At 36.7% G+C, this 14,089-nt stretch overlaps 1 protein-coding gene across 1 annotated transcript in view; it reads left to right on the top strand.

Annotated features, from left to right (window-relative positions):
• Nucleotides 1-8,854: 8,854 nt before the first annotated feature.
• The window catches only part of LOC127656434 (large neutral amino acids transporter small subunit 2-like), a 31,490-nt gene continuing 26,255 nt past the window's right edge, over nt 8,855-14,089 (top strand). The window contains exon 1 of the mRNA XM_052144762.1: nt 8,855-9,676. Within this exon, the coding sequence (XP_052000722.1) occupies nt 9,532-9,676 (145 nt within the window). The 5' untranslated portion in view covers nt 8,855-9,531. The remainder of the gene's footprint in view (nt 9,677-14,089) is intronic.

Below are 14,089 nucleotides of genomic sequence, written 5' to 3'. Positions count from 1 at the left end.
TATACAATGACACCTGGCAGGGGGCATAATAATACTGTACCGCATTTCTACATGCACTACAATGCATCGTAAAAGGGGATTTCTCTCAATTCATGTTTCTGACAAAAACAGAGTTGTGGAGGCAGAGTAGGGGAGCGGAGGAATCCAGTTTTTCATAAGAAACAGTTGTTCAAGTTTTTTATGAAATCTTTCTTTCAGCCAAGTTGATGGACATATTGGACACATGTGATTGTAAATCCTTTTATTATTATTTTAAGAGACCAAACCTGAATTCAGGTTGTTATAAAAGTCAGCAATAAAAATCAATACTGACTCACTTGTGCCCAAAATGTGCAAATGTGCATTTGAAAAAAAATAAATAAATAATGTTTTGTCCTTTTTTGCAAACTCAGTGTCCTGAACACAAATGAGTGAATTAAATCTTCCACCAAAGGATATGCAGAATCCAAGGGGTGCTTAAGCAGGTTTAAGAGGATACTTAAAGGGTTTTGTTGTTGCTTGATTAATCCAATAAAACAGAAATTACTTGTCAAGTATTAAATCAATGAAGCGCTTTGTAGTTGTCTTTTTGATGTTGTCATGTTAACACATTCAGTTCCTCATTAATGAGAGAACGCAATATCTTACATTAGAGTTGGATTTGGTTATTACAATTCTTCACTGGAAATACATGAGAAGTCTGTACCTAGTCCATTGGTGCCATCTGCTGGTGAAAAGATGCGTGAACATCGTTATTCGAAACTTTTAAAGGTGCAGTGTGTAATTTCTGTGCAGCAGGTCCAAACAAAAGTGCAAAAATAATAAGAGTTTCCAGTTCTCCAGAAACTCCCCTTCTCAGCCATTGTTCAGAGATGAGGGTCCATAATGTAATAATGTCAGAAATGTATGTCCTGACTGCTTATTGGCAGATGGCACCACATGAACATGAAAAGTCCCAAGCACTCACTTGCCACTATGCCCCTTTCCCCAATGTCTTGAGGTCTTGTGTCCTTCACTCACCTTCGAAAATGAAAAGTGGGGATTTATAGTATATTAAAAAAAAAACATAAATATTGAGATTTTCCATCCACACCCTCCTCTTGTTGCTTCTGATGATATGAATTTAACCACTGGAGTCATATGGATTACTTTTATGTTGATTTTACATGCTTTTTCGCATCTTCATTTTGATTCAGTTGCGTTGTGAAGAACAACAGAGCTGAAATATTCTTCTAAAAATCTTTGTGTTCTGCAGAAGAAAGAAAGTCATAAAGGATGGCATGCGGGTGAGTAAATTATTATTGAATTTAAATTTTTGGGTGTACTATCTCTTTATTTGACAAGTCAGGACTTTTTTTATGATAAAGTGTATAATATTCGAATATTTAATCAAAGGATGGCCCCTATATGTATCCACAGAGGTCTGGGCTGAGCCCTGTATATCCACTTACCCTAGAACTGCCCCTGTCCCTCTGTCAAGCCTGCACTAAAGTGCATCAAAATCTCTCAATCCAAATATGATGAATGCATCACATTTTATTAATAAAGAAGCTAGCAACAACATTTACTGAAATAAAAAATAATCGGACTACACTTTTGTGTTCTGAACACATAGGCTTCTATTGTGTTGTTGGCCACCTTACCTAACATAAAATATTTAAAGGACTGTATTTACTTTCTTACCATTTATGATCGTTATGGTAACCAGTCGAAATGTTGACAACATGGTTTTGGATTCAAATTATTGGGGCAGAAAGTGTGCAAACTTTACTGTTTTTGATAGCTCTATGACATGACCATAAATTAATATATGAGATCTGCAGCTGAATGATGGTCCGACATCATAATACACCACTGACGTAGACTGAGATGACACCATCTGCATACATAAAATCACACATGGCTTTCCAATAAAAAGAAACTACTTAATAAGTCATGTTTAACTTATTTATCCATTTGAATATGTGAGAAAATAATACTGCTTGAAGAGATAAAACCATACTTTGAGTGAAAGTTGAACACAAAAAGGATTTGGTCATTCAAGGAATTGTGCTGTTTTTTATCAATCTATCACACACACTGAAAGATACAGTTAGCTACTTTTATTGTTGTTTGTTCTCAGTGCTTTCCAGCGCTACCTTGATAGACAAGCTCACACACATTCACTAAACACACACACACACTTACCCTTAGTATACCCACAACAGAACACACAACAGTGTCTCGGTGTGCACTTGATCTTGGAGTAATTTGTCAGTGTGATGACTAAGAACAATCCTCACATATGTGCAAAAACCAGAGGACCAATAGGAAAGCAAAAGTGCATGTCTTAGATGGGACAAAAGAGAGTGAAGGAATGAAAAACAGAGTGAGGGAGGAGAGAAATACGGGGAAAAGCAGAGGAGACTGGATTGAACCAGAGCTCCAAAAACAGGATCACGCTGAGGAGAGTGTGGTGAGGGGGTGAAAACAGAGAAGACTTGAAAAAGGGGGAGAGACCGAACTAGCAAATGGGGGAAAGAAAAAAGTATTTCATTACAGCAAACAAATGTAGCAGAAAATCAGAACTTAACCAAAAAAAATTATCTGAAATCTTATGCTTAATGTAACCACATGCTAGAGTACAATCTAATTCAAAACTTTAACAATTAAGATGTCACAGTAAATTAAGCTTAAGTAAAGCTTTAATAATATCATCATTAGATGATGAAAGAGGTAATTAGGTAGAAGTAATGTAATTATCACTCTGCTTTTGTCCATACCATTGTGATTGATCACTGAGATTCCACCTATGATAAATACAAAAGAAAGCTTATCACTCCACAATACATGTAAATAGCCTACAAAGTTTATAATAAAAAACATAGTGGGATAAATAGATAAGATGGGATCAAAGCAAAGCTGACACAACATCCTGTATACATGTACAGGTGAAACTCGAAAAATTAGAATATCGTGCAAAAGTTCATTAATTTCAGTAATTCAACTTAAAAGGTGAAACTAATATATTATATAGACTCATTACAAGCAAAGTAAGATATTTCAAGCCTTTATTTGATATAATTTTGATGATTATGGCTTACAGCTTATGAAAACCCCAAATTCAGAATCTCAGAAAATTAGAATATTACATGAAATCAATAAAAAAAAAGGATTTTAAATACAGAAATGTCGGCCCTCTGAAAAGTATAATCATGCATATGTACTCAGTACTTGGTTTGGGCCCCTTTGCATTAATTACTGCCTCAATGCGGCGTGGCATGGATGCTGTCAGCCTGTGGCACTGCTGAGGTGTTATGGAAGACCAAGATGCTTCAATAGCTGCCTTCAGCTCTTCTGCATTGTTTGGTCTCATGTCTCTCATCTTTCTCTTGGCAATGCCCCATAGATTCTCTATGGGGTTCAGGTCAGGCGAGTTTGCTGGCCAATCAAGCACAGTAATACCATGGTCATTGAACCAGGTTTTGGTACTTTTGGCAGTGTGGACAGGCTCAAGTCCTGCTGGAAAATGAAGTCAGCATCTCCATAAAGCTTGTCTGCTGAAGGAAGCATGAAGTGCTCTAAAATGTCCCGGTAGACGGCTGCGTTGACTCTGGACTTAATAAAGCACAGTGGACCAACACCAGCCGATGACATGGCTCCCCAAACCAACACAGACTGTGGAAACTTCACACTGGACTTCAAGCATCTTGGATTGTGTGCCTCTCCATTCTTCCTCCAGACACTGGGACCTTGGTTTCCAAATGAGATGCAAAATTTGCTCTCATCAGAAAAGAGGACTTTGGACCACTGAGCAACAGACCAGTTCTTTTTTTCTTTAGCCCAGGTAAGACGTTTGACATTTGAAGCCCATGTCCAGGACCCGCGTCTGTGGCTCTTGATGCAGTAACTCCAGCCTCAGTCCACTCCTTGTGAAGCTCCCCACACATTTGAATGGCCTTTTCCTGACAATCCTCTCCAGGCTACGGTCATCCCTGCTGCTTGTGCACCTTTTTCTTCCACACTTTTCCCTTCCACTTAACTTTCTATTAATGTGCTTTGATACAGCACTTTGAGAACATCCAACTTCTTTTGCAATTACCTTTTGAGGCTTTCCCTCCTTGTGGAGGGTGTCAATGATGGTTTTCTGCACAACTGTCAGGTCAGCAGTCTTCCCCATGATTGTGAATTCAACTGAACCAGACTGAGAGACCATTTAAAGGCTCAGGAACCCTTTGCAGGTGTTTAGCTGATTAGAGTGTGACACTTTGAGCCTACAATACTGAACCTTTTCACAATATTCTAATTTTCTGAGATTCTGAATTTGGGGTTTTCATAAGCTGTAAGCCATAATCATCAAAATTATATCAAATAAAGGCTTGAAATATCTTACTTTGCTTGTAATGAGTCTATATAATATATTAGTTTCACCTTTTAAGTTGAATTACTGAAATTAATGAACTTTTGCACGATATTCAAATTTTTCGAATTTCACCTGTATATGGGTATATTGTTAATAACATGGGATGTGTTTACACACAAACACAAAGAGACGCACCCGTGTGGTTAAACCCATATACAATCACACACATGGATAACTGACACAGTAAGAAAAACATATTAACTTTCAGCAGTCAAACACATGGAACTGAATGTGACATATTTTTATTTATAAACATAGTTTTATTCTGTATATTTACAGTTATTGGAAAAGTAACCATAAGTTCTTGGACATATTTTTGGGGCACATGTGTTTCCAGTGTATGGTAAACAGATCTCAAATTACACTTCCTAGAATCATGCACACCCCCTAACTACATACCTCTTTCCCCAGTCTATTCCGCATTCTCCCTCTCTCTCATAAGCCTGTTCTTGTTTTATTTTGAAGTCAGAAACTGCACTCTATTAATGAGACTCCATAAGCATGGGAGGGTTACCTTTTAAATGAATTCCAATACAGAATCAATACTGAAAATAATTTGGATTACTTCTTCAGCACTGGTAGATTTTTTCACTAGTTTTGACTATAAAAACTCTGCCAGTACAGTAAGACAAAATACACATGATAAAAATATATTATCTGAAAAACCAAAATATCTTATGCAGTGTTGTTTCTAAAACAAGATTAATAAAATGTATCTTATTTTAAGGATTTTTAAAATATTTTTACAGGAAAACAATACCAACTTTATTATCAAGAATATTATTTTTTTCATGGTCTTACTAGAAATAAAGAAATTATGATCCAAAACGCACGGAACACATGGACGGCCATTTCCGGAAGCAAATGATTATAGTTTATAAAGTTTTAAATATGAATATTTTTCTTACAAAAATGCATCGCTTCACTTCAGAAGGCCTTTATTAACCCCCTGGATCCGTACGGATTACTTTTTTGATGAATGGATGCACTTTTTTGGGCTTTAAAATCTAAGGTAATCCATTCATTCCAATTATAAAGCTTGGAAGAGCCAGTATATTGTTTTTTAAAAAACTGAAAGAAGAAAGTCATATACAATTAAGATGACTAAGATTTGTATAAGCACATTTCAGCTCTTTTTGTCCATACAATGTAAGTAAACAGGTGTCATTAGACTGCTGGCCATTTGATGGTCCAAAAGTCATATTGAGGCAGCATAAAAGTAATCCACACAACTCGATCAATTAATGTAAACGGATAGGTTGGTGTAAGAAACACCAACTTTAAATTGTTGCTTCCGGCCAGCGTTGGATTGATGTTATTAATGACCTAACTCTCGCGTGACGTTCATTCCTTTGTTGTATACAAAGCGTGCGCTTCCGACTACTCGCTTGAATGCACCATGATAGATTTGTGTAAAAAACTAAATCGATAATTAAAACTTTATTAACTTACAAAATTGCTTCATGCCAGCAACGCAATATAAGCAATTTTTTAAAGTTAATAAAGTTTTAATTATCTATATATTTTTACACAAACCTATCAATTTGCTTCAGAAGACATTCATTGGTCGATTGGATTGGTGTGGATTACCATCAAATAGCCACCAGTCCAATGACACACTTCTATTGTTTTGACAAAAAGAGCTGAAATGTGCTTATAAAAATCTTCACTTCGTTTATGCTGAAGAGGGAAAGTCATACACATCTGGGATGGCTTAAAGGTAAGTAAATCATGAGAGAATTGTCATTTTGGGGTGAACTAATCCTTTAAGCGAGTAGTATTCATCTTGTAATGTGATGCTAACATGGCTGCCTTCATGAGGCGCCCCTGCTCAACGCAGAATAAAAGAGCTTTTATAAGGTAATTGATATGACTGAACTCTTCATCTCACATGACTGGTCATGATTTTATACATATGTTTCAAACTTACTTTTAATTTCTTTAGAAGTACAACTTTTCAAATGAAAAAAATACTGAGTGAACCTTAAATCAAATTGTAATACTCTGGCTCTGAAATGACTTTCCTTGTCGGCTGATGTTACCAAGCCCTATTAATTCTCGATCCCATTTCATATAGACCATATTTTACAAACAAATCCATTTCTGATTAATTATTACTAAATCCTGCCCTACATTGTTTTCTTGTATACTATTTCACTCTGAAATATGTAACATTATGGAAGAAAATGGGTTACAAACACATGTCATGTTGATGTGAAGTGCTTTAAAATGGTGATACAAAACGAAAATTAAATTTTACGAGTAATACATCCATTTATCAAAAATATTTTACAGTGTCACTGCTGGGAGTCGGCTGTAATTCACCTGCAAGTGATGCCGCTGCTTGGGCAATATATCTATCTTTCTCCTGCTGATTAATGATCGCTGAAATGAAGTTATATCTTGATGCTATCTTGTTACAGTTTAATAGTCTCTTAAGATATGCTTATTTGTCTGACTGACCTCTGTTTTTGTGTTAATATTGTCATTGCTGAGATTTTTTCCAGCCACTGGGAAGTAAACGAGCTAAAAGCTCTGGGTATTAATTAACTTCATATCTCTGCAAATTGGATCGCTTTCTACTGCCCTCTTATCGCCAAGAAAATAAAATGTTTGTGTGCGGTATATGAGAAGAGAGAGGAAGAGACAAAGGGTAATACTGGCCATATCAAGCAGCTTCTTTATCAGTGTTTAAAGCTAAATAATGCTGACTTTTGACTATCTGCTGGAGTTTAAACTCAAGGCTCTATCCTCCCTTCCAACTCTGATTGTCCGTCTTCTCTTTCTCCATAACCTGATCTCCCCCCCGGGTTTACTCACTCTCAAAATACCTTTCAACGTTCCCCTTGTTTTTTTTTTATCTTCTGTGTCTTGTTCTTAGTTACATTTGTTTTGATTTTTTTTTAACAAATTTACCCACTTTTCAGTTAGAAATGTGTAACAGCTGTTGAAGCTTAAAAGATATGTTTGAAATTAAAGAATGTTTACAACTTTTATTTCTATACTGGCCGCATAATTCCTATTTTCTGTGGCCTCCTCACCCTTTACACATTATAAAATGAGTAGTGTGAAAATTCATCATTTTACACCCTCTGCAGTTGTAGCGTGTAAATAGATCAATCACAGAGGAAGGTCTCCATCAAAACAGCTGTCTGTTTCCTGTGTATTTCCTTAGGTCCCATATTGAAGGGTCCACTCGATTACTGTGGATTTGACATCTTTATCTGTCCACTGTCTTGCTGATTAAAAGGAGGAGATTGGGCCAGTCCAGACGAGATTAGTGCACACAATCACATACAACTTCATTCATACAAACACATTTTTAACATGCACATTTACACTGAAATGCCTTTCTAAATGTTTTTCAGCAACATTAACAGTTTCCAAATCTCTTTATTATCACTCCCAACCATATACACAAGTGGGTGAAAATCTTGGGTGCAGTTCCAAGCAACATAGCAGTCATGACAAAATCTAGAGCCAGTCAGTATCAAACTTAGACTATTAGTGCTGAATTCCATCTCGTACCAGAATGAATGAGATCTACTGTATGTACCTGTGAAAGATGGTATGAGTTCTGCACCTTTGTTCGGTGTGTTTAGTCAGCACTACATTGCTGTCTGGTGTTTTTTAAAATGCTATTTAGCCAGTTGAGTTTGACCCGATGCCCTACTTCTACTCACTGAGCTCATTAAAAAGGAACGGAAACCATCATGGGGGCGAAGTGTGGCTCTGTGCGCATGTGTGTAGATGTGAATGTGTGTGTGAATATGAGTGAGTGAGTGTGTGTGTGCGCGCACGCGCACGTGCGAAAGAAGACCATTAAGATATCAAGCAGTTGACCATTACTCTATGACAGCACAGCTGTGCCAACACAGTCTGAGTGTCATCTTGTCCACTCTCATTCACACAATAATGAATGATGTGTGATACAGTGATGAAAACGGCACAGCTGCTCTCCTGTTTTCTGTCTCTTGCTTTGCGATTGGTATTTGCTTTTATGGTCACTGTAACAACAGCAAAAGCTGTACCTCTGTATCTCTCGAAGAAGAAGAAGAAGAAGAAATGCCCTTTGAACAACCATGACAATTAGCCTAATATACAGGCTGCTCTTTTATGACTGCTATAAACATAGTCTTCAAATTTGATAGTTGCACACCATTCCCTTAGAATAATGATGGCAATCCTTTCACTGATACATATAAAATAGTTAAATTGAAGGAAAAGAGTATACTGTGGAGCACTAGCTTGTTTTATCATTCATATATGAAGACAATATAGCATTTTCATGCATTCACACAGACACTCGTTTTTATTAACATTTAATTTTGATAGTAGGTTGGGTCAGGTAAGTCTTCATTTCTTGCAACTGGGCAGGGGTTTCACGGGGAGGCGTGTAGTATTAGTAACAAAAACTCGTGCTGTGACGTGAGGAAGGGGGAGGAGACCAACTGTACTTATGGAGACTAAATACTCTGTAGGAGCTTGGAACACTGTGTGGTGTTTTGTAAATCACTTCGAGTCGCGCGGACATTGCGCCCAAGGCGTTAGGCAGGAGTCCTTGTCAATAGGATACATGCGCTTTCTGAGAACGAGGAAAAAATGCGGATGAATTGTGCTTAATCGGCACAGGAAGAAACAATAAGAATCCATTTTTCCGGCCTCTCTTACGCGTGGTGTTTTGGTTTAAACCGCAGATTAAACCCAAGATAATCGTCATCACAGACTGAACAAAAAAACGGACACAGAAAAATTCGTACTTGAATATATTTGTAGATTTTTTTTTTTTTTTCCACAAAAAATTTCAGCGCTGTATATAGACGTTTATTGATCGGAAAATAAATCTAGCATTTCAATGACACTGACAGCGCCTTAATTATTATTATTTAAGTGTATATCTGCCCTTTTCACGTCCATATTTGTGTTATCTCTATATAAGCTACTAACACGTAGCTATTGTACACTGACAAGTGTTTGAAAAAACAAAACAAAAACATACGTACATAAAATAGCGAGAGTGACAGCATATTTATTTATGCATAAATGAAAATCGAACCCGGTGCACGTCAAACGCTTTTCTAGGACAGCCGCACATCAGCGCTCAATATCTGCTCTCCATATAGTGGAGACTGAACATCTCGCTTAACAACATGACGGATGGACCGAGACAAAGAGGGAGCGCCGCGCCGAGCATCAACGGGGATGGAGCGTCAGACTCGGGGAAAGCCGCTGGAGAGTCGTCGGTGGCGTTAAAGAAGGAGATTGGTCTCGTCAGTGCTTGCGGTATTATTGTTGGTGAGTAGATTTATTTTCATATGAGTGGATGAGTCTTTGAATGATGCATGGTCAATAAACATTTTTTAAACGGAATTTACAGAAACCAGTGCTAAATGAATAATGAACAATCTTGCTGCACCCATCCCCCCGTTACATGATGATATATTATTAATCATTTCAAATCCGGGGAGGGCTGATTTACGCAAAAATTAAATGGGATATTAATGCCTGGAAATAAAAAGAGAAAGTTGGTCTTGTAAATGTGCAATACTTTATAATCACTGTGTCAGTAGACTTCTGAAAATAGACATGTAGCCTACTTATCATTTATTCCGCAACACAGTGCATAGGGCCTACTAATTGCTAACCTGGAATAAAAATGCCCTTGCTTTGCCCTTGTAAAACATTTTGTCACCTGTCTGAGGGCGTTACCTGTTGGAAGGTGTTTTCAATGCAGTGTCTCCCTCCATCTCTTTCTTAATGTATCTCCTCCCTTATTCCTGTTTCTATTTAGTTTACATTTTACATACTAAAATAGTTGTAGACTACTCCTTAAGGTTTGCTATATGTAAGATTGACAACAAGCGTTTGAAATGGGTACTGCAGTCCAAATTCAAATATTGGAGAGTTGTCTGCCCCGCCCCAGACTCGAAGCTCATGCGGGTTGCCAGAATGAGGACATGCAACAGGGAACTGTATTTAAATTGCATTACATCAATTTACTTAGTTTCAGCTACATACTTATGTATTCATATTAGGATATACACTTCACAATGGGGGTTGAAAACGAATATCGATTGAGATACTGACTGGCCTGAAAGTGTTCCACTAGATAGACATCCAATACTGGACAGTGCCAGGGCCATCAAGTGATGCTTCTTCCAGTCCTTCTTGCTTGGGGTGGAGGTGCTTGGATGCTCGTGGCTAAAAAGAATGTGCCATAATCAACCTATGTACACAGAAATGTATCTAAAATATCTACAATCTAAAGCTAGCGACATTTCACCACATTCATTGATTCAGTCACAAAATACAATAAACTATTCTAAAACGGATGTAAGGTTTACGTTAGATTAGATAGATAACAACTGTAGCAAGTAGCTAGGGATGGGCATGAGTAACATTATTAAATTTGGACGTCAGTATTCATTAAACGTATAGAGTAAGCGCATTCGTAAATTGAGTCAATTTTGAGTCAAGCTTGTGGTTTCTGTCGGTTGTTGTCGAGGCAGTAAACAGCCGTGGCCCGCTCGCTCCACCGCGTTAGTCAGGATCACTTCAACGGCTGTGTCTCGCTGCCTTAAAACCAGGCTGCATGTGAAACACAGAGTATGAATGCAAGTACTCAAATGTTGAATTTACTTTTAATGTCCATCCCTACTAGTAGCAGAGATAAATTAGATGAGGTGACGCTTTTAGGTGACGCTCAATGCTTTCCTGTTAAGGAGAAAATTAGCCAACTCAGCATCCATTTTAAAGGATATCTGCGCTTTAAGTCTCTGTCTTCAAAAGGCATCTCCAATATTATCCTTGTTTTACTACGCTTCTGGTCATGGTGGCTTTTAGACAGATGGCAATTTTTTTCGGTCAAGTGGAATCTATTATCTCAGATCCAGTTTGTTTGCTGGCTTCCATGGCTGCAGAACGCAGTGTTGATTGCCTGCAAGCTTGTTCAAATCTGGCAACCCGGTAATGTCGAAATATTATTGGTGAGTGGACAGTGGGCGGGATCACACAGGTAAAAACATAAACAGAAATTCCACCAGAATGGAAACTTCAAAGTAGAATATACTGGCTGTAGCATTGTTATCGGAGAAGCCAGTATTTCAACTTATCACGTTTCCTAATTCTCTAATGACATATTATGGTCATTTTATGAGTTAGTACAGTAAAAATAGTACATATAGCACCTTTAAGGAATATTCCGGGTTGAAATCAAGTTAAGATCAATCGACAGCATTTGTGGCATAATGTTGATAACCACAAAAATTATTTAGACTCATCTGTCCTTTTCGTATAAAAAAGAAGAAGCAAATATCGAGGTTAACCCTCTGGGGTCTGAGAGTGTTTTGGGCCCTGGAGAAGTTTTGACATGCCTTGACCTTTGTGTTTTTTCTGTTGCTTAAAAACATATTAATGCCTAAAGTCTGATAACGCTGCATTCAGCACAAACTGGGCTAAAATAATATCTGAGCAACATATGTGTACATGTTTGTATTTTAGTCATTGAAATAAGGCCATATAACATATAATAATAATTTGTCCACAAGACTTTGGAGAACTGGATCTTGTAGCCTATATCACTCATTCATACAAAACAATATAGGAATTTAACTTTTGTAAGACACTTTTAGTGTTAGAAAGGTCATATGGAGGTGTGAATGATCATGAATACTGATTGTAATTCACACCTGAGGAGACAAAGACCCCTCCCCTTGGCCTATCCCTGAGGAATGTGACAGAAAGAGAATGAATGTGAGGAGACTTAATGATCAAAATCAAGTTTTAATTTAAAAGAAGTAATCTGACTATACATTTTCTTTACATAAAGACTTCACTTAAAAATGTTAGACCTACACTACAGTTTAAAAGTTTTAGAAGAAGTCTCTTCTGCTCACCAAGGCTGCATTTATTTGATCCAAAATACAGTAAAAACAGTGATATTGTAAACAGTTTTCTATTTTAATATATTGTAAAATGCAATTTGTGATCAAAGCTGAATTTTCAGCATCATAACTGCAGTCTTCAGTGTCACATGATCCTTCAGAAATCATTATAATATGCTGATTTTCTAATATGGGCATATTTACAGCACATTTGACACAATTACATCTGAACACATATTTGCAAGCACAAGCTTCATTGATGATAATGAGGCAGCATAAACACTAGTTGAAGTATAATCTAAACATTCATATTATTTTTATATCATATTACATATCATATTTATATCATACAACATACAATTTAAATGCCTGCTTTAGCCAAAACAACATTTAAATGTAACTAAAACTTGCTTATTAGGACATATTTAAATACTCTGAATTCTGGCTGGCAAGTCTGGTCCCACTAGTGAAATATGTACATGTTTATATAAAATAGCTTGTCAACTAATATGTAAGTAAAACTAAATGACTTATTCATCTGAAATTGTATCCTTGGCTGGATCAAGTCTCTCTTCAAAATGCAAAAGTTCATCGGAGTCCCGCTTTTCTTCTGAGGAAAATCTTTAACTCTTCGTCACTATTCAGGAGTTTCCTCGCCTGTGTATCGTGCTATCTTCCAAACGCGCAGAAAAGTGAATGAACTTGATGTTTTTAAGGCACAGGCAGGGGCGTTCACCATTTGCTTTAATCACCTCAGCACATTTTCGTATGAATAGCGCCCTCTGCCTGTGGGTGTTATCACATTAGGGATAATTAGCTGAGCCAGGAGAAACTGTACATCGCTTTGTTTCATACAGATTACATTGCAGGAGAATATTTGTTTTAAATTTAAATTTTATTTAAAAGTAGACATTTTAAGCTTGCTTTAGACATATGTTTCATGTTTGTGTGATAAGTATTCGCAGAGTTTCAGTTAATTTTTGTGACGTGTTTCAGATATATGCTCATGAACTTAGAGACTGCTGTAAGCTCACCCTTTTTATTTTCTTGATTTTACAAAAGCACAAGGTTTTGTTGTTATTGTGAGTGTACACAAATAAAAGTAGACCCGTTATAGTCTCTAATGATGTCTTACATGTGTACATGTAATGTGTTTTAAAATTTCTATTCATTTCTTTAGAAGTAAAACATTTTAGAGTGTAGCTTTAAAGGTATGGCACTGATAATGGTAGTGAATTGTGGCAATTTTTGGTGGGTTTAAAGGCAGAAATGTAAATTTATGATTTGATAAAACCACTTGTATTAATTCTTCTGTTAAAACTCATGTATTATTTGAGCTGTAAAGTTGTTTAAATCGTTATTTTTTCAGTTGTTTTAGAGTTTGTTGACATAACATCATCATAGAAACGAAGTTGTAAAATTGACTATAACTTTACACAGAAAAGATTAGTAAGTGATTTTAATGCAATAAAATCATGTTTACACACATATCGTTTATGTCTTGTGGCTATACTTTTGAAACAGTAGCTGCGTTTACATAGACCCGGGTAATCCATTTGTGATCGGACTAGAAGCTCAGTCCATATAAAAAAGTAATGTAACTATGTCAATCGGATTAAATTTCATTCTGATTGTAAGGTGTGGTGTAAACCTTTTCTAATGCGTTTAAAAAGAGAATTTTTGCCATGTAAACACTTGATCAGATTACTTTGTGAAACTGGGATGATGTGCGCATTTTCAGTACAGACGCAGTAATGTCGTCATGACATTTCACGCACAATTACATACTTTTATCACAATGGGCATATTTTTAATCATTAGCATA

This window comes from Xyrauchen texanus, chromosome 2 (assembly GCF_025860055.1).
Source record: "Xyrauchen texanus isolate HMW12.3.18 chromosome 2, RBS_HiC_50CHRs, whole genome shotgun sequence".
NCBI classification, from domain to species: Eukaryota; Metazoa; Chordata; class Actinopteri; order Cypriniformes; family Catostomidae; genus Xyrauchen; species Xyrauchen texanus.
This window is presented reverse-complemented; position numbering and strand designations above follow the sequence as displayed.